This window comes from Alosa sapidissima, chromosome 12 (genome assembly GCF_018492685.1).
Source record: "Alosa sapidissima isolate fAloSap1 chromosome 12, fAloSap1.pri, whole genome shotgun sequence".
Taxonomy (NCBI): domain Eukaryota; kingdom Metazoa; phylum Chordata; class Actinopteri; order Clupeiformes; family Clupeidae; genus Alosa; species Alosa sapidissima.
In genome coordinates, this window is record NC_055968.1 from 28853721 (window position 1) to 28876220 (window position 22500).

The 22500-nt window shown below is 42.7% G+C and overlaps 1 protein-coding gene across 5 annotated transcripts in view; it reads left to right on the plus strand.

The window, feature by feature from the left end:
* The window catches only part of dennd1b (DENN/MADD domain containing 1B), a 95726-nt gene that overhangs the window by 56864 nt on the left and 16362 nt on the right, over window positions 1-22500 (plus strand). For all 5 annotated transcript variants that reach the window (XM_042056412.1, XM_042056413.1, XM_042056411.1 and 2 more), the window contains 7 exons: window positions 1840-1885; window positions 3154-3255; window positions 14105-14230; window positions 16669-16770; window positions 20465-20555; window positions 20820-20863; window positions 21531-21566. In XM_042056412.1, the coding sequence (XP_041912346.1) occupies window positions 1840-1885; window positions 3154-3255; window positions 14105-14230; window positions 16669-16770; window positions 20465-20555; window positions 20820-20863; window positions 21531-21566 (547 nt within the window). The remainder of the gene's footprint in view (window positions 1-1839; window positions 1886-3153; window positions 3256-14104; window positions 14231-16668; window positions 16771-20464; window positions 20556-20819; window positions 20864-21530; window positions 21567-22500) is intronic.

Genomic DNA, 22500 nt, shown 5'->3' on the forward strand with positions numbered 1-22500 from the left:
ATCTTGGACAGCCTCAATCTCTTATTCCACACACACCAGCCGCCTCCCCTGGAGGACTCAGTCTTTTTCTTCCCTGCAATGGCAAATGAATATTCCCAATCACCCCACTAAATATTTGATCGTCTCAGCTTGTTCTCTCCAAATTCTACACTCCAGCCTTTGCTTCCCCTGTGAATATATATATATATATATAAAAAAAGAAACACCAAACCCCAGAAATCGGACTTATTTTTTCGAATGAAAGTTATTCTAAATTAGAAATAAAGATGAGAGAACAGTGCTTTTCATTTAGCTCGGAGCGGCACTCATTGCCTGTGAGAAGGTGTTAGCGGGTTAGCACAGCCCAGCTGTAAGGCAGGCAGAGACCACAGGCTTAGCATAGGGCTCGGGGCTGTGTTCGACAGCTGGGCCGATTAGCCAGCTATATGTTTCCACCACTCCAGGCTGAGGAAAAGTGAGCCCTGTCAGTAAATGGGCTGGAACACTCTTTGGGGTTTTCCATCAGGGCTGCCTCAAAACCTACAAAAGTAATGGAAGAGCTGAGGAAAAATATACGCTTGGAACACCTGGTTACCTATTTTTGATTTGTTGTAATATTTATTATGCTGGATCATGTTGCACAATGTGTTTGTGCTCGTGTCACAATCAGCGCACATAGCACCAAAGATCATGTTCCAATTCCACAAATCATTCCATGAATTGAGGTTTCATGGTGGAATATGAGGTGAAATTTTTGATGTTTTTTGAGGAACTGAGGTTAATTTATGTGTGTGTCAGTGTTCCCCCCCCAAAATGTAAAAACCACACACACAATGATGTATTCACTTCTCTAAGTACACCTCCACTGACAGCTTAATATGATGATGATGATGAATTCTGCCTGGGACTAATCTGATTGCGCTCATCCAAGTGGGTGTTTTGAGGGAATTCATTCATTGAATTTTAGCCCCACCCCCCCCCCAGGTTCAACACGAACACAATTACTTGTTGACAACAACGAGGTTAGACGGCCCATAATCATGTGTGTGTGTGTTTGTGGTTATGTCTACTGTTTTGTAGGTGCTTAACAGTGTGTGTGTGTTAGGAAGAGTGTGTGTGTGTGTGTGTGTGGGGAAATAAAAAGGCACCACTGAGTGGGGTGGTCATGGGCCTGTGACCAGCAGCCTTGGCCAGATGCTGCCTTATGCGCCTGTGTGTGTGTGTGGACAGTGTATAGAGCTCAGCATTATTACCCAGCACTAACCTGATTTGAGCGACAGGCCGTCTCAGAAGGGGCGAATACCAAACGCTCCAATTTAATTACCCAGAAGCCATCACCACCATCGCAGAGCAGCCCCGCTAATGCTTATGCCTGTTCCCCTAAACAAGAACCTCCGCTCACGGCCCCTTCTGCCAGGAAAACAAAGCGCCAACAGATCTGCTCGCCACTCAGTCCTCTCCTATTGACATGTCTAGACTTGGCAGAAAATGATGCGTGAATTTGTTAATATGCCCGGCTTTCTTTACTGTACTTTCTTATGTGCTCTTATGTTGTTGTGTAGATAAACCATCCAAGCCCTTCTGTAGGCCAACATGAAGAAAGCATGTATTGAAAACATGTACAGAAGACTGTAGAAGTGGAGTTCTTGACACTCATTGACAGTTTTCAATAGTGATATTGTAAGGGCAAACATGGTGGAAAGTGATGGAATTCACTTGAAAAAGATGGATGTTAATTAGTTGGATTAGTTAGATGATGTGTTTTGCTAATGACTGGTTTGTCTCTCTCTTTCTCTCTCTCTCTCTCTCTCTCTCTCTCTCTCTCTCTCTCTCTCTCCCACTCCCACTCCCACTCCCCAGTGCGCCCATGCCATATTTGATTGGTGTTCATCTGAGTCTCCTAGAGGTGAGTAGTGCTGGGAGGGCCCTGGCCCTCCGTCACTCGTCCTCGCTCCAACACACACTCACAGCTCAAAGACGTGTTTGTTGAAATGTTGTGTTGGCTGATGATTTGTGGGGGGTAGCATTAATACACGGACGAGAGAATGTGGAAATATTTTTTTTTTTTTTTTTGTCTCTCATGCTAAAATAGACATGCCCCCAAAGATCACTGCTCACTCGCAATCAGATCATTTTTTCCATTTTATTCGCATAATATAAAATTATAATGAATGGTCTGTTTCTGTCACATATGCACCAAACCCAAAAACTTGGACCAAAACACAAAACAAGAAACTGTCAGGTTATTATATTTTATATTTGCCTGTTTTTTATTCTACATTCTACTTAGGAAAACAAAAAGTGTGTGTGTGTTTTCATTAGCGAGCCATGGTGCAGGATTTTGCCGTCGGTGTGGCAGTGGCGATGCGCACCTGCGTTTGATGTAGGTGACAGTAGGAGGTGCCGGTGGAATTTATCACACTCCCGCATTAGTGACAGTCCTCTCCCACACACACACACACACACACAAACACACACACATACTCACTCGCCATGCAGCAGGTAATTAGACTAAATCAATGTGCAAACCTCTGCAGAAAAAACTGTCAGATGTGACAGGCCAGAAATGAAGGAACAAACGGACGTGCAAATATGTGGCTATTCCTTCTCCCCACCTGCACTGGCAATGCTGTTTGAGGAGTTGGACGTCGGCAGAGCAGCACTTAATTCCAGCACTTATGTTTCAGTGTAAAACAGATCCTAACAGATCTTCAAAACACATCATAATGCTTTCACTTCAAGTGGATGAAAAGTTTGCTTTATTTTCATTTTTTCATTCATTTTATTTTAAGTAGCATTATTGCATATAATATTTTTTGTCATAATTTGTTGTTGCTCATTCACAAAGGAAATCAAATTTTCAATTTTTTTTATTGAAATACTTTCTGTGCAGGAGCTACAAACTTTACAAGAGGTCTTAAAACTTAAAACTTAAAATGTTTGCATGTACAGTATGGTCACTTGACTTAAAACTGTATGGTCACTTGGCTAATAATTTTACTTTGTCAAAATTTCTCCATTCTTAGCAATGCAATGGGATACGGTTTTGTGTATTGCAGAAGTTATAAAATTTTAGAGACAATGGTGAATATCGATAGAGGGAATATCAGGTTTTGTGTTTTTTTGGGTGTGTGTAGATTGCAAAGAGTTTGTCGTTTGTTATTTCTCTCACAGAGAGTGAAGAGCCGGTCACTGGAAGATGTGGTGATCCTAAACGTGGACACAAACACACTGGAGAGTCCTTCAGATGATCTGCGAAACCTACCCAGTGATGTGGTGAGTGTCCGGCACCCAGTCCACACATACAAACCCCTCACACACACACACACACACACACACACACACACAAACACCCACACAGTGCACTATGTGCACATGTATAATATACTATACCCATACACGTCTGCAAGTATTATTTTTACACACACACACACAAACACACACATTCATTAAATCTCCTGTCAGGCACACACCATCTCTCTGCATACCACTCTAGCCTGTGACCTTGCCAATTTAATAAACACATCCACAGCGGCCATGTAGAAAAAAGAAAGTGCCAGAGAGCGAAATGAACCGTGCATGGCTTCTCACCATCATTAGTCCGTGTCGCCGGTGGCTCCTCTGATTGTCACACGGGCCGAAACCCCCGTCTCCCGCTGTGACGATTGTTATTTATTTATTTATGTATTTAGTTAGTTAGTTAGTTCTGTAACGCCACGTATTCTTGCCAGGCATCTTTCACCGCGTCAGAGAATGTTTTTTCCTTCATCTCTCCCTTTTTTCCCTTCTGGCCTCCTTCTCGCTCCCACTCCTCCTTTTTATTTTAACGATTTTTTTAAACCTAGTGTGCGTGTGTGTGAAAGGGTGAGAGTGAGAGAGCGATAGAGAGAGCGAGAGAGCGAGAGAGCGAGAGAGAGAGAGAGAGAGAGAGAGAGAGAGAGAGAGAGAGAGAGAGAGAGAGAGAGAGAGAGAGAGAGAGAGAGAGAGAGTGAGATAGGAAGAGATGGAAGGTAGTGCGGTCAAAGAAGGGGGCCAATTATCAATGGCGATGTCTTACGCCACCTGCCAGCGCCTCCTCTCTTTAATTATGGCGAGGGCGCCATGGCGGCCGGCTCAACAGGAAACAGAGCCGCCGCTGTCGCTGCCTCCGCAGCACAGGGTCACCGGCCTGTCCATCAGCCACCCTCCCCTCCCTTCTTCCCTCCTTCCCCCTGGCTCTCGCTGTGGACAGATTGGTGTGGCTTTCCTGCTCTCTCTTCTCCCTGCCAGTGTTTATTTTGCATTATTCCGTTATTGGAGTTGGGAGATGCAGAGGCAATGGCTGTGTGTGTGTTTGTGTGTGTGTGTGTGATTTTATATTTATGTGTATTTGTATAACTGTATGTGTATATTCTGTGTGTCTGAAGATGTAGAGGCAGTGGTAGTGGCACTGTGTGTGTGCTTGTATGTATCTGTTTGTGTGTGTGTGTGTGTGATTTATATTTATGTGTATTTGTATAACTGTATGTGTATAGTCTGTGTGCGTGTCTGAAGGTGTAGATTTTATGGCATTATTTGACCACGTAGAGGAGCCAACAGACCTCTCTGTAATGCTTTCACCCATCTAGCCATTTTTACACTGACCAGCCCCCCTACACACACACACACACACACACACACACACACACACACACACACACACACACAAACAGATACATACAAGCACACACACACAGTGCCACTGCCTCTACTACTACCACATTCCTTAATAAAAATGTAAGTGTGTGTCCCCTTAAAAATCGCTTGTTTGAAAATGACAAAAGCAGTTAGAGAGAACAGGCATCTCTGTGTGGAAAGTGATAAATGAAGTGGCGTCACAGCGCGTTTTCTTTGATCCCTCCTCACAGTCTCTCACCAACTAATGACAGAACATAGTCTGAATATCACATTGAATTAGCCATTGTGAAGCAAATATGTCAGCTGTGTGCTGTATTTGTTTCTTTATGTTTACTGTTTCGTTTTCCCTCTAATGTGTGCGGCTCTGAACACCCTCTGCTCCGTGTGCTCTCTAGTTGATGGGATGGGGATTAGTCAGAGTTTGCAAATCAAGGGAATAAATTAATAAATTACCGTCTGTCATTGACCATGTAAAGGTGAATTTCTATTTATCGAATTACTTAAATTATGAAATGTTTTGATTTTGGACCAACTTAGAAGTTAGGCTTTTAATACTGGATGTATTCATATATTAGTTAACTTCTGTTTTTAGTTACATGCATAGTACATTAAATGTACAAAATATATTTAGTTAATTTGACATGACAAAATCATTAAATTACTACTTATTGTCATAGGAGTTTTCTTGTTATTTGACAACTGAAAATGTGTGTGCATACACTGACACACATACACACACACACACACAAACACATAAACCCACACACACATACACACACAAATCCAATTCCTCCCGACGTCCATAAAGCCAAATATAATAAAACAGAGCCGCAAGCATTTCTGTTCCCTTTTTTCTCCTCTCTTTTGTGTTGTTCAGAAGAGAGTCTTCTATTGATTGAAGCCAAGCCTTCTGAGATTCATCCAATTACGTGTTAGGGAAGCCGTACCCTGTGCATGTGGACTCCATTACAGGGATGGTCTGACCACTGGCCCGGCTTTCAGAGGGGTTAGGGGTCACACTTGTGCCGCATTACCCCAACCTTTTTTTCCGAGGTGGGATACAGGACCTTCGTCGAGTTCCTCCCCTATCCAGCGCTTAATGGCCATTTCTCCCAATTTCACACATAATATTTTAGATTTATTGGCTATTACAAATGCTACCACGCCGGTAGCAGTTCCGCCCAATACACATGCACAGACACACACACACACACACACACAAAGTTTCCAGGATTTACAAATAGAGATGAGGATTGGGGTGCCGTCAAATTTAAAATATAGCAATGGGGTTTGTAAGAAATTGCTGGGTTCGGTAGACTGATAAGTTGCGTTTTCCAAGGTCAGGATCTATATTGTTACATACAAAAAGAAGTGTCTCTTCCTGTGATGGTGGTGGAAATGTCGCTGGCATAAATCTCCAGGTTGAATAATTGTTTGTTAAGATTTGACATTTGTGGCTGAGAAAATTCACAATAAATTTTGCAGGCGCTGGATTGAGCCATTATTTTTTTTTTCTTTCGTCTGCTACACCGCAATAATAGACTGAGTACTATGTATGGCCACAAGTAGCCCAGTAATGCCACTAATTAAAGTGGCATAAAGCATCTCTATCCTGAGCCACAGAAGTAACGTTCCCTGTGCTGCAAGTGTAATTTCCACTGCGCTCGAGAGATTCTCGACTCGTCGTACATCGGATCAAATGCCTCTCGCACATCGTGGCATCGCCGTTCAGTTTTGACGCAGCCTTTTCCTCATAGCCTGTCAGCAAATGTCCTGCACAGGGCAGCCTCTGCTTCTTATTGCTGTCGGTCGACACCTGGACAGGGCTTGTGCAGAGGAGCTGCTGCAAAGCTGATGATATGTGTGTGTATGGATACAAGTGTTATCATTTGACTGATGCATTATCAAGCTTTTATTTTCAAATTCAGGGGTAAAGTTTTCTTTCCATTAATTAAGTTTTCTTTCTCTACCTACCCCCCCCCCCCCTTATTTTTAATTAATCATGAGGCGTCAGGAAGCTCAGATACAGTAATTACATTTGCAGTTTTCAAGGTTTCAGAGAAAGAAAGCCAAATGTGCGATGTGTTTGTTTGTTTTTACACTTGATGAAGGTAGTTGTTATCATTATTATTTCTCCTTTTTTCTCTGCTCCCAGCTCTGAAATCTTGTGGAACTCTCCCACGTTTTCCCTGATTTTCAATCTTAATTGGTGTTCGCTGGGTAAAAAAGAAATACGATACTTTTTTCCTTGTTGTCATTAAAACCCACTAAAAATAGGAGCTTGGGAATCCATTACAGACGGTAACAAACAATTTAAGTCTGAATTAGATTTCCGTTTCATCCTGTTTACACTCGGCCTTACGAGCGCAAGGTTGTTATGTTGTGTGTTTGCGTGTGTCTGTGTGTTTTTCTTCCTTTTCATGAAATATTCCTTTTGTCGTTTATTATCACTAGTTAAAAAGCGAAAAGGAAGAGATAAAGGTGTGTTGTTTGTATTTGCAGTTCCGATCTCTCTTCTTTTCTTGTCTTTAGCTGCTATGGCACCTTTTTTCTTTCTCTCCCTCTCGCTGAACCCCCCCCCCCCCCCTTATTTCCTCTTTTGTCTGTTGCCTCGCAGACACAGCGTATATGCTTGCACCCATCCCACGTTTGATCTTGTGTGTGTGTGTGTTTTTTTTGTTTTTGTTTCTTTATTCACTCTTCTCAATCAGCGCAGGCTGGGTTTAAAGTATGCACACCCACTTCTTGTGTATTAGGCCACCAAAAGCAAGGGAATAAATGAAATTAGAGAAACTCTACAATTTGGTTCTGTCCTCTGAGATCACTGCAGTACAAGGAATGAAAAAAAGTGTTGTGGTTCTAATTGGAAGTTCAGCATGACTTCTGACACTCTCTATCACACACACACACACACACACACACACACACACACACACACACACACAAAGGGAAAAAAGAGAGACTGTGAGGCAACACCATTGGAACATGACAGACATTACTTTCCAAGAGCATAAAGGAAGTTATTGATTACACACAGGCCCATCCTGAACATACATGCACAGTCTGGTGTGTGTATAGATATAATAGGAATAATACACACAGAAATATATATATGTGTATAAACATGTATACACTCCGTATACATGTTTATACAGTAAAACACTCCGTTTTAGCAGACATACCGAAACGATCTGGTCCTGTGCTAGCCAGGTGTTCAAAAGTGTGCTGATATGATGTGACTTTGCATGAGGTCAGTATATTTATATATTTATTTTTCAATTTTAGTTTTTGTTTGTATTGCTTTGCACTTAGTGATCAAATGGGTTATAATTGTTGCAATTAAGTTGTACTGAAAAACAATTTCTCTACAGTTTTTAATTTTCCATTTGTATATCATCTATGTTCATTGCTGTGGCGAATTGCAAATAACTTGCCACACAAATACAGTATTCATAACAGTGATTAGTGTGAATGAATGCCAAAAATTGTAAATAGTTTTGAATTATTTGTAATTGATAGATAATTTACATATGAAGTTATTTACAATTTTAAATGCCAGGGTTACTATGCAGACAATGGCTTCATTGATGTTTCTTTCTAAACACTGTCATATTTAGATGCAGATTTTTAGAATGGCTTTTCAGTAATGTTTGCTTGGGATTGACCTATTTAACTCATTGTCCTGAAAACACACACACACACACACACACACACACACACACACACACACACACACACACACACACACACACACACACACACGCACATACACAATCTTTGCAAAATAAATTTAAGTGGTCACACTATACATTACATGCAGAGCTTGGTTTAGAATCACAACAGTCAGGGGAGTATTGTTTTAACCACAGAAGCAGTTAATGAAAATGGAATATATTACATTAGCATGCATTATGTCAATATGTCTTCAGAAAACTTAAACTTCGTAATGACTTTAATTGCTGAAATAAATTTTCGATTAGAATCCTTTCACTTATTTATCCTTTAAGTTCAGCGCTTGTGTGTCTGTGCGAGTGTTATCTTTTTTTGGTCTGGGTCTCTTTGTATGAGCACACAATGTATGCGCACAATTTGGAGTGCAACACATCAAAAGAGAGCAGAAGATTTTCATAACTATTTCTTTTTTTTCTTTGTAGTGCTTTTAATTGCATCCCCACGGCTTTCTTTCCCTGGACAGAATCCTTAAACAAAACATTTTTTTTCTTCTTAAAGCCCATCTCAGACTTTCTCGGTGAGGGTCATATTTAGGCAGAACTCTTTGAGCTCTAATGTCCCCCCCTCCCCCCATCATTTGTTTGTTTGGTAGTGGGGAGGAGTTGATATTTAATTATTCGTGTTGTCTCTCTCCCTCTCTTGCTCTCTGTCACAGCATAACTTTTTTTTTTAGTGCCATTTGACATTCTTAAAGGTTATTTTTTAACTATTTTTAAAAACAAGGGAGAATTGTTTCAGTGCTGCTTTACAGAGGCTGTTTTTAGTTTTTGCAATCGCTAATTGAATCCCAGTGAGCCCACAGCTCATGTCCATCACTTCTGAACGCAAACAAACAAAAGTTTTTGTGTGGCAATAATATGATGATGCTGATAACAGAGTCTTGTTTTACTGTGTTAGTGAAGAATTGGGTAATTGAGCGCCTGTATGGTTATTGCCCTATACACAGGATATGAGGTCAAGTCGTATCAAGTCAATGGACATATCTGCTAAGCACGCTTTATGAGCTGATGTCTTTGTCTGCTATGAGGTTAAAACCTTTTGGTCGTCAGTCATCTTAATGGAGTCCTTCTCTGAGAGGCCACCTCCAACACTGGGTTCCATCGATGGTAGTAATGACCACTGTGTGTAATTTTGGATGACTTAATCAGCAGATTAACCTGTTGGCCATCAACAGGTTGTACATTAGAACAGCATTTTTCTGCATGCTTGTTGTTGGCAACACACTCAGCCACACACACAGAAACGAACAGAAACGTCTTGTTGTCCAATCATACCGCACTCTCATGTATCTATAAACAGTCATTTTTTTAAAACACACACACACACACTCACACACACTTACAGTGATCATTGGGTGCTGGGACGAGGCGGACAGCTCCTGGCTCATCCAGGCGTCTCTCCTTTCCCCCAGCGAGACCGCGGCGCACCTGCTAATTATCATCCCCAGCTGCCCAGTTAAATGGAGATCTGTTTTTGCACACGACCTCTCACCCCTGCTCTTTACTTTGACGCACTTCAAACCCCATCGGGGGTGGGGTGGGCAGAGTTTCTGGGGGTGGGGGGGATTGATTCTAATGAGGCTCCGTGTAGCAGCCCTCCGCGGGCCGACAGAGTCGCGCGACGCACTTTAATCCATGGCCATCCTCCCTTGATGTAAATTGAAAAGATCACAGCTATGGGGAAAAGACCTATACTGGAAAAGGCCCCCTTTTCTTTCTCTCTTTTGCTCTCTCTCTCTCTCTCTGCATAGATTATGAATACCATAACTCAACTGCCACCCCTCCACCACCACCACAACCACCTTTCCTCCTATCCATCTCCCTCCACCCCCACCCCCCCCCCCATATCCTCTGCCTCACTGTTACAATGCTAAAGTTATAATTGGACCCAATGGGGGGGACAGCGTCTTTGATCAGATCAGAGGCCCGGTGACTTTACACTAAAAAATGTCACTGCCAAATAGGTTTGTCACCTGTAGAGCCGAGCGGCGATCCTCTGATGCCATGGCAGCTCTCTCCTCGTTAGCGTTTCTCAGTATAATAGTTAATTAGCCTGACAGATCAATTACTGCTACTGGTTGCCTGATGAGGTGCATGCGCTACTATCAAAAAACCAATTATTAATTTGAAGGTTTATTGCCATTGCTTTGCCCCCTTGTAAGCTGATAGCAGCTTGCTTTGTATCTGTGTTTTCAGCATTATCTTTTCTGTCTGTATGTGTGTGTGTGCTATGGATCTGCCATTTTATTTGTGCGTTTTTTTTTTTGTTACTTCTTACTTTTTAAAAATAGATTTTAAATTTAAAATGATTTGTCTGTTTTGCTTTCTTTTGCAGCTGTGTTGCCAGATTTCCGTGGCATTTGGAAACAGCGACCGATCCTTTGAGTCTCATTAGACGATCTCTTTTTTTTTTTTTTTTCCTCCCAACCACACCTTTTAGATGTTGATGAGCTGAGTAAACAGTGAAACCTCTGTTTTACATCCATCTTTATTTGTCTTCTGGGCCTGGTCCCCTCTCTCTGTTCTTTTTTTCTCCCGGTTTGCTCCCGCGCTCTCTCTCTCTCTCTCTCTTCCTCCTGTTCCTCACCCCCTCCCCATCCCACCCCCTTTCTAGACTGACAGTTCATTTCCCTTTGATTTAAAACGGGGGGAAAAAGACAGTTAAATGAATTGTTGTGGAAAATCAGTTAACACACATCAGCATGAAATATTAATACGCCACTGACTTTACATAAACATAAAAGCGCCTGTCGCCACATGGATATGCAGATGACACTTGTTCATTTAGCTCAGCTAAACTTTTTTTTATGGTTTGTTTGATTCCTATGAACATTTGTGATGGCAGCTTTGGGACATTGTGCAAAACTGGGAAAATGCCCAAAGGAGTCACAAGGGACGAAAATAAATCTGAGTGTGTGATTGAGAGAGAGAGATCTGACCATATCCTGCCACACATTGAGCTCAGGACTTCCCTCAAGCGGGTCTGATGTTCCTATCGTTTCAGTTGCTTGCTTGACACTTCTTGATTCTATCTTGTCTGTTCTTAGGTAACTATTTGGTTACACTTATCTAGACAGTATTGACATAAGAGTGACATGACACTGTCATAAAAGTGTCATCAACAAGTCAAAAAACGTCTATGACATAACGCTTCTGTTATTAAGTGACATTTGGTTTTTGTCATAACAAGTTAGGGTTAGTATTAGGGTTAGAGGATTGGGATAAATGCAGAGACAAAATTTCCCTCACAGGATCAAAAGAGTATATATACTTATATAAAAAGATTGAGAAGATTCTACCAGGAATGTTAATGAAGACAAGGAGTGAATGGTGGCAAGCTTAGGCAAGCTGGGCGATAACGAAGGAGGAGGGCCCGACAGTAATTGTAAAGCAATTTACAAAAGATTCACTGAACAAAAATGCTGATGTGATGCATGTACTTGAAAATGTTGGTAAAAATGTGGAGAATGCAATGCAATCAAGCATTGTGGGTGATTTGGAGGCACAAGCCGGCAGCAGAGAAAATGCTGGGCAGGCTACCTCCGAGAGATCGAGAGAGAAAAAAAGATGTGCGTTTTAAAAGAATGTGCCAACAACGCTATACTGGAAGCTACCCTTATTTTAGAGACTGTTCACATGCTTTTCTTAACCAGTATGGTCATTTACATCTGGTAATCTGGAAAGTTATTCACGAGCACACAGAATAGAGTGACCAGACGTCACGGTTTAACCGGGACAGTCCCGATTTTGAGTTGCGTTTCCCGAGTCCTGACAAGTCCCGACATTTTAGCCTCCCGTCTAGCCTGTCGGGAGGCTAAAATGTCCCAGTTTAGCCTACACCAACCTCTATCAAAGTGTGGTCTTATTATATCCCGATCATTAACTAAACCCATGTAGAAAGACTATAGCCTAAAGCGTCCGGTGTATGATTTCGATAATGTGTGTGTCTGTGTGTGCGCGCGTGTGTCAGTCAATCATAATGGCCTGCATAATCTTTGCAGCCAACCTTACACTGTATCTCTGTAAACATTGTTGCAATGCCTCGTCATCATTCTCAAAATAACCTATGGCTGAGTTTTGTTTTCATGCATGTCTGGATAACGGGTGAGAAATGTTTAAAAGACAGACTCGTAAATCCTCAAATTATGGCCGGGGTCTTTTATTTACGGCTGCGCAAAGCACAGACCTTTATTTGGGGCAGGCTTGTATTCAAGGCAACAACTGTGTTTAAATGTAGGCTAGGACTGGTAGCTTGAGAGCGAGGTGTTGGGAGACCCAGTGTGAACAACGACTTTTCATTAGCAACAGTGAACCAACCAAGCAACAATCTAAAATATTAAGAAGAGCTCTTTTATTTCATTGAGTTTAATTGAAACAATGTAGGCAAGTATTACCCCGGCTTAGGCTATTTGGGGGCCGGCCTTTATTTGTCTGAATCTGAGGCCCGGCTATAAATAGAATCCCGGCCATAATTTGAGGATTTAGCCCACTATATGCACGCTGTTTTAGGCATAGTGCAATCCCTAATCTCTGACTGAAAGTGCGCAGAAAATGTTGGACCTATTGCAAGTTCACCAAGCTTCCGATCTCATTCCACAAGACTACAGCGGCCTCTTGCGGCTGTTGACAGTAATGTTTCACGTAGGGTTCATGACAATTCATACTGACTAACATTGGAAAATATGTTAAATTATATATTTTTGATATAGAAGTCACACCTGACTACATCTGACTACACTTGACTATAAGTCGCAGGATCAGCCAAACTATGAAAAAAGTGCAATTTATAGTCCGGAAAATACGGTACTTCTGATATAAAGCTATTGACAATATTTATATATATATATATTTTTTTTTTTTTAAATGTCGGAGGTGGTGAATCTGTGCTCACTCAGACTGGTCCTTTGCATTACCCCAACCTAAGTTTGGGCATCCACATTGTGGGAGATCCAATTGTGTGAAAGGATGTGATTGGGTGACTCCCACTGTCATCCTTTTCCACTAACACTCTCGTAAATGATGGTGTGTCGAGATTGGAGTCCTTTTGTGTGTGTGTGTGTGTGTGTCCTGTGTGGTGGTGAGAATGATTTCTTTCCCCAGTTGACCCTTGAAAGTTAAAGTTGACTTGTGTTTAGCATACACTTATCCAAAGCGACAGGTTGATATAATGGTGCCTAAACTGCTTAAAACAAAGCGAAAAATGTCGACCTCCATCCTCCATCTCAGCGTGATCCATCCTGTTCAAGGCAGAATCGGAGACAGCGCACTGAGAAATCATTTTGATCAGATTGCAGTATATCAGGACCTAAAGAGTTCCTTTTATTAAGGAAAAGACCGGGTGTGAGCAAGACCCGAGACGAGGAGTAGGAGAAGGAGAACGAGTCTGCCTCTGAATAGTCTTGTTCCCTTCTCTTTCAATCCCCCTCCCAGCCCCCATCTCACCTCTCTCTCCCCTGCCATGGCCACAATTAACTGAGCAGCAGGTGCTCTGGGCAGCATAACAGAATCAGTAAGGGAGGGAGAGGGAGGGCCGGACGGCGCCTCTTTATTTTCTCCTTTTCTCCCCTTTTCCCCCTCCCTTACCTTTTCTAGGGTGACCTGTAAATGTAACACTTCACACACCGAATAGGTCCTTCACTCCCTCCACCAATTTCAGAGGTGTTAACTTTTTTCTCCCCTCTTTTTCTCTCTCCCTCCCTCCCTCCCTCTCTCTCTCTCCCCCTCCCTTTCTGTCCCAGGTCTCCAGTCTGAAGGGGAAGCTGAAGAAGCAGTCGACGGCGACGGGGAGTGGGGTGGCCCGGGCCTTTCTGCGCTCTCAGGCGGCCCTGTTTGGCTCCTACCGGGACGCCCTGAGATACAAACCCGTAAGCCCATCCTCACACATTTGCACTGCGGCCCGTCACTCAACAATCTTTATTTTCTTTCTGCGCCAAAACTACTAACAGTAGTAAACATGACATTACACTACTTTGAGGAACGTCTCAGGGAGATTTACACTTGACTCTGTGTTAAGAGGCTGGGGACGAAACAAAGGTTGAATTGTGCGGAATTGAGTTGTTCAGGTCTCCAGTCCTGCTCTTTAGCTGGTGAGTGACGGGAGAACACATCTACACCTTCACCTCCGCCCCACCTACACCATCCCTCTGCTCTTCACATCACCACTTCTCTCTTCCCATATCGCCTTGTTCAGGGCCATATCGGCTTACATTACAACGAAGCAGCTGTCGTAAACGAAGGATTTTTTGGGGAAAGGAAAAAGTAGACGGATGAAGGACGCCCTCAGTAGAGTTACCTGTTGGGTCCGACGGGGCGTTCAGCTAAAGAGCAGTAAGCAGCTGATAAAAGCGGTCGAGTGGGGGCCTGACTATCCCCCGTCCAGTCGAAGAAGAGAGCAAGAAGAGTCTCCCTCTCGAAAGAGAAAACGAGACGGGCGGAGAGCAGAGGTGGGCCTGTCTGAAGCCGCTGAAATGTCAGACGCCGGACAGGCGCTTTTGAAGAAAGGCCTTTCAGGCGAGCCAGCCAGCCTTTCTTCTCTCCTCCTCAAACTCCCCTAAGTGTGTTTATTCTTACACTCGGCCTTTCCTTGCACGCTCCGTTTTCCTGCAATTCGGCTGGGCTGCCCCACAGAAAAACAAAGAGAGTTGCCCCACGTTTGTCAAATATGGCCACGTTTGTTCCAGGAGTTAAGGGTAATTGCTTGGCTAGGCCAACAGAGGGAGGATGCATAATTGATGTTTTGTTTTATTCTTTCTTTCTGTGTGTGTGTGTGTGTGTGTGTGTGTGTGTGTGTGTGTGTTTGGGGGGTGGTCTATATACACAAACATTCTCTCTTGTCTCAGAGTGTGCAGAGTTTGGGCATGCTCTGACCTTATCAGGTTCAGACTCTAACAGCGCAACGTTTGCTGTCTCGCTAAAACCATTTTGAAAGCCCAAGAGGAGTATGGCATGTAAGGGAAAGCTAACTACATAGTTTTTTTTTTTTATCTCATCAGTTGCCAGCTCGAGCAGCCATTTTTTTATTAGAGGCTGGAAAAAACAGGCTAACTTTTTGACCCCAACTGATTATGCACACACACACACTCACACACAACAAAAAGAGGCAAGTTAAACAACAAACGTGTGTAGATATTCTATGCTATGAAAGAATCCTGTTTTCTTGTAGAGTTAAATAAAGTGCTTCTATGCTGGCATATTGGTCAGTTCACTGATAAGCCTTTATCTTTAAAGTCAGGCCATATCTGACAGGGCTTCTGCCATTGAAATCAGTTGCATGAGTATAGTTCTGTATATGTATATATGTGTCTATCGCTGACTTCGCCATGTCAATAACGTAAACACAGCTCAGCTGGAAGCCTCACTTTATGTATTCGATATTGTCATTTCCTTGTACATGCAATGTGCACACACTCATACATACACACACACACACAGATACACACACACACAACATGGAGAGCTGTGACCATAGGCCTTGGTGAGCTGTAAATGATAAAACACCAGTGCATAATGAACTTGAAAAAGGTGAAAATCAAACCCCCCCCCCCCCCACACACACACACAATTTCCATCCTTTGCTCGCCTGCACCAGTATGAAAGCCATAGCATTGTGATTTTACTTCAGGCAAGAGGCTATTATTAGAGTTAATATTGTGTTTCCCTTTGCGATTAGATCATTTTGCCATCAGGGTAGGGTCATGAAAGAGACTCAACTCCACTTTGTGTGGAGGTGGCTTCTAATTAGAATGGGAATGAGCTAAATGTATATTAAATCAGGAGTTGCCACATTGCCATAAGTGCTTTACTGACTTGTTATCCATATGGCTAATTATTGTTGTACTGTTTGATGCAGGTAGTGGTTGTGAGTATGGTTGGCAATGACCTGCTATGTCTGGAATGTAACAGAAGATGATTGTTCTGGCATGTTTGACAGAGAGCAGAAGGAACATAGCCTACTTATGTGAAGAATGTTAATTCATATAGGATGTAGCATACCGTGTGACTGCTTTTTCATGCCATTGAGTCACCTCATTTGCATCTGAGCTAATTGGAATGATGATGTAATGGTTAGCAATGCTTGCTGACAAACAGATGTTGCCAACCAGACACTGAGTACTAGATGACAGATTACCATTGTCAAATTGAGGTATTGACATTGAATGCAAAGCTGAGTAAATTATGCAGATTATTGTTCTATGTCTGCCTATTATAAAGTATGCTATATGTTGTATAGGTATAATCGACAAGTATCAATTGATCATCTTTCCTATCTCTTTTATTTTCTTGTCTTGTTGTTGATGTGCAGGGTGAGCCAATCACATTCTGCGAGGAGAGTTTTGTGAACCACCGTTCCAGCACCATGCGAACATTCCTGGAGACTGCTGTCAATGCTCAGCTCTTCAAACAGGTACACATCACACACACACACACACACACAGACAGGATATTGTGATCTAATTTCAGCCTCCTGGAGTGATGCAGAATCTCCAATTAGCTAGGTGTTATTTTGGTTGCTACCATTTCCTTTTTCCTCTGATACTTTCTTGATTAACTTGGACATTTTAACACTTCCCAGAGTGTGACAACAACAACAGGAAGGACATGAGTAAATATTTATGTAAAAGTAGAAGCTATTGGCCCCAGCCGTGGCGTGACTGGCTGAGGCACCTGCACCGTACGCCGGTGACCCGGGTTTGATTCCCGCCCCGTGGTCCCTTCCGGATCCCACCCCGACTCTCTCTCCCACTCGCTTCCTGTCATTCTCCACTGTCCTGTCATTAAAGGCATAAAAAGGGCAAAAAATATACTTTAAAAAAATAAATAAAAGAAAGTTGAAGCTATTAAATCAAAACTCTTAAATGGATATCCATGGAGGGAATATGAAGAGAAGAACCTGCCTGGCAGAGTGTGATGGAGAGTGAGAGTGAGTGGTGAGGGAGAGTGTGAGAGAGAGGGAGAGTGTAAGGGGAAGTGTACTCTAAAGGTGATCTACATTCCTCCTCAGCTGCAGTCTGTCCTCTCCCCTGTCCATTAAGTCATATATCCAGTCTTCCAGTTGTGCCAAACTTCACCTCTTTTAGTCCTCTCCTGGCATGTATACAGACCCCTTCCCTAATTCCTATTTTTAAAGAGACACACACACACACACACACACACACACACACACACACACACACACACACACACACACACACACACACACACACACTCCTTCAGTAGCTGTGAGATGTGTTTATCTCACCCTGCCAGTGCAGTGCTGAAGGCCGCAGCCTTGCGCTGCACTGACCATGAACCCTGTCGTGTGTGTGTGTGTGTGTGTGTGTTGGGGAGAACTCGTCAAGAAAATGCCAAGGAAAAAAGAAAAAAAAAATGCTTTGTCAACAACCACCTGCTTTCAATCATCTTAACTATTCCAAATACTCTTGGAGAGACCCATTTGTACACACACTTCCACTTTCACACCTATACACGCACACCAGTGTGAATAAATCAACCAAAAAATCTAACACTGATATTGTCCAAACAGTACATTATTATTATTATTATTATTATTATTATTATTATTATTATTATTCAGTCTCTTCTAACCAGGGTTGTGCACAATTCGAATTGCAATTCTGCTTCCTGTTTGCTACCTCAATTTAAATGCAAGTGAAATTCAAGAATTGAATTGGAATTTAAGAGCCAGTTTCTATTCAATTCTGGAATTTTGCACAAGCCTGCTTCTAACTAATGTAAGACTTGGAGTGTTCATCTAATTATTATTATTATTATTATTATTATTATTATTACTACTACTATTATTATTGTCTTTATTCAGTCTCTTCTAACTAATGTAGGACTTGGAGTGTTTATCTCCCTCCATGACAAAAGTGTTCTTTTTACTTTTGAGAACCCTGGGGCTCCCTTGATTTGCAAGAGTTGCATAATCTCAATGGGACTCACCTGTGGGGTATACTACGAATCTCGATTAGTGGGTTAGCGAGGTATGTTGCGCTCAAAGCCAGGGTATGCTGTGACACGAAAGTGGATTTGTTTTAGTGTCGCTGTATCACCATGGTATCTTATGCTGTCAACCAAACCTGCTCGGGAGGAGGTTATATGCTAAGTTATAGCTCAAATCGTGTAATCTACCGCCCACTGACCAATCAATTGTCTTAAAAACGAAGTTATCTCACATGTAGGATTCTGTCATATATCTTACAGGTGGAGCTCCGCCTCTACTAACATTTTGGATCTCGAATGCGCTTTAATAGTGCTGTGCGTGCAAATATCCAACTATGGACGTGCATACCATCCAACAACTGATGACCATTGATTTATTTGATGTTATAGGTTAGACACAAAAAATGACCGCAGTGTAGATTAAGCTATCGCTCATGAATGCGGAAGTAATTGTTTTTAAATAGAGGCGGTCTTGTGCGTCTCCACGTTACAGGATTGGCCAAAGTCATCCCAACACCGAGAACGCGCACAGATCTGAGCTGAAAGCCTAGTTTGACAAATATATCACATAACTGCAATCGTAGTATCACTTAACGTATACCCCTGAGTCAAGGCTTTGTCAAGCCTCGATATGTCTACATAGCCTAGATATGTCTAACGTGCTTCGTAGTATACCCCACTGGTAAAATAAAGATAAATACATAAATAGATAAATAAAAATAGTGTAATTGCTTTTTCATGTAGAGTTTTCAATATGTTATGTTTTACATTCATAAAAGCCATTAGCAATCATCTTGATGTTTAATCATGTTTTATTTGTGATGGTAGACTTCTCAGAGATAACAAAATAATCTTTATTAAAATCCCTGAAGTTTAGTCAGCATAACTAAAATTACTGGATGAACACAGAAAGGAGTATCAGGTATTGTGTGCCTGTGTTTGCGTGCGCGTGCGTCCGTGCGTGCATGTGTGTGTGTGTCTGTGTAGACTGTGTACATGTCTGATTCTTGGTTACCAGTGCTATCATATATCCATTTAATGAGCAAAAGTGTGTGTGCTTAGTAGTGCTGGTCCAAAGATCTTTGTGTGTGTGTGTGTAATCTGATAGCGGACAGCTGAGTGGGGATGATGAGGGTGTTTTGGAGATGGTGCTAATGCGTCCTGATGAGGCTGTCTAATTGGGGCTGGTCCAGCCGCCGCTTGACCCGCCACGCTCCTCCTTCATTATGAGAGCGATAATGATGCGTCCCCCCCCCCAACCCCCGCCCCCGTCCCCCGCCCAAGCCTCAGGCCCCAGGCCCCAGTGGCCAGCAGCAAAGCCTCCCGTACCCCAGAGATGCGCAAGGTTACACACAACACAGACCAGACACTATCACACACAGCTACAAATAACCCCTCACAGTACACACTTCACACACGGCACGGCACAGCATGCGCATGCGCTCACTGTGCATACAGGTACACTCCGTTGTTATCACAAACATGGACACACACTCAGAGATGACTATTTTACAACACAGACGTATTAGTACAGGTGTCACTCTGTCAGGAGTGTCTTTCATTACAGGCGTTTTGTATTGATAAGTCTCTGATAATGAGACGCATTAAAGTATTTTTATGGGGGCACTCATCATTACTATTATTAGATTTCACATGCTAGGTCGCTTCTGACACATGGCCCTCTTGTTAGTGGGCCGTCGTGAGGGGATTTGTGAGGAATGCGTGCAGCGTGGCCAGGTTTATCGCCCGACGCCTTGCAAGTCATAATTGGCATATTTATTACAGGAAAATTACAAGGAGAAGGATTAGGCCTTTAAAGGCTAGGTTCTCAGCGAGGAGGGAGGAAATGAAATTTTGGGGGCGAAGACGTCACACTGCACCGCGCCGCACCGCACTCCGGTCCACTCCGGTCCGCTCCACTGCACCAGCGCCGCCACCGCACCTGATCCGAATTATCCCTGCTTTCCTTTCCGCTTGTTCACTTCCCGCCAACACGTCTGGAATGGCGAGTTAGCTATCTGAACACACACACACACACACACACACACACATACATACACATACACATACACACACACACACACCAGCCCATAATCTCCACACCCCACACTGCCCCTCCTTGTCCGAATAAGCTGTGATGTAATTTATGCTTGCAGTTCATCGACGGCAGACTGGCCAAATTAAATGCAGGCCGGGGCTTCTCCGACCTGTTTGAGGAGGAGATCACAGAGGGCGGCTTCTGCGGAAGTGAGTTGTGCTGCATACATACATACATACACACACATACAGTACATACACACCTACACCTACACACACAGTTATATACATTCACACCGATAGATCTAATATCATATCATAAATAGATTTGTGCAGGGCACAAAAACACACACGCATGCATACTGTACATTAGCGCCGTTAACTTCAGTCTAGACCAACACACCTAGCCAGTGGAAAGCAGTCTAATTACCCCATTGCACTGCCTGCTGTCTCACAAATGTCTTGCGTTCCCAGGTAACACCAGGTCGTACCAGCAGTGGATGGTGGGTTTTTCTAAGGTGGGTTTTACATCTGCATCGGCACTTCAGTATCGATGTCACCTTTTCAGTTCAGCCATTATGGACAAGATAATAGGCAGTAATCAGTGGAAATGTCATAAATTCATAAATTGCGGCAATATACAGTATTCCTTTTACTGTACACATTGTAAGGGAAAATATGATGCCGTAACATGACTTTGGGCTGGGAGTTGTGAGACTTGGACAGCTTAGATGCAGAGATGTGGAGATGCCAGTGATTTGACGTGACAGACAGACGTTCATCTCTGAAGACGTGTCGGCCTGGCAGGAAACAACTGTGGCACGATAAATTTAACAAAGGGGGGGAAAGTGTGAGACACAGGCAGAGAAGAACAAAAAAAAACTGGCAAAAAAAATCCCTTTAATGCTCTGCAGTCAGCAGAAGGAATGAGCCCTGAGGAGCACATCTTCAGACATGCTGTTAAAGGTTCACATTTCTTGGCTGAAGCACATCCATGAGAGCCCTCATTATCTGTTCTTCTCTTGTTTACTTTATAATCTATTATATATAGATAAACTAATTAGTCAGATTGAAAAATCGCAAAGACCATAACAAGAAGGACAGAGAAGCATGTCATGGTCTAACTATGATGTCTGAATTTTATTGTTTATTGTTTAATTCTTTTTTTGTTTTTGTTCCATGCAGAAGGGAGGAAATTTACTCAATTCAGCAATGTTCAAGGTAAGCCATAACTGTGTGGGTGTGTGAGAGAAGGAGAGAGAGAGAGGAAGTCATGCTATCTATGTGCATCATGCCCACATATCTGCTGAACAGTATAGCACTTAATTTCCCCAAGGTTGTCATTTATGTATAATATACAGTATGTCTGTCCACATGCTATTCATTGGATTACTTCATTATTTCTCCTTCCATATACTCTCTGTACAATATATCCCTAAACTCACTACTATACTATATAGCAGGGGTCACCAAATGGCGGACCGCGGTCCGAGTCCGGACCCTAACGTGATCCTATCTGGACCCGGACCATAATAGCCTAATTTAGATTTTCACGTAAGATTTCAAAGCTGCGCTAAATGTTTCGTTGGTTAGGATAACAGCATTTACTTCAGGAGCTTCAGGAACCATCATTTCGCTTGCTGCTACTCAGCCAGTGAAATCTGTGAATTCTGATAAAGTCGAGTCAGTGAGTAAAGTAGCCTACTATGGGAAAGAGACTGATAGCCTGAAACAAGCGAGGAGAGGAGACGGGACGAGAAACAATCAGGTGGATATAAGTTAACGATAAGCAAGTTATTTTCAAATCATCGATTGCTCAAAGAGGAGAAAGCTAGACAGCGAGAACAGAGCTTTATATAACGATACGGGGGCAATACAACACAAAACTGTCACGTCCGTAACGCCAACTAAATATGGATGTGACAGTTTTGCGCGGAATTGCCCTGGACCTCTTCTACATGAGACAGGTGATTTTTAAAAGCGCCAATTTGAAGCACCTCTACTAGACAAAGCATATATTTTGAGCAAGCATAGGGTAGGCTAGGCCCATTCAACAGTGAACACTGAGACCACAGAATATTTTACGATTTAAGAAGGCAATAGGATTGATCCACCACAATCTAGTTAAGCCTACATGCATTCACTGCCCAACAAT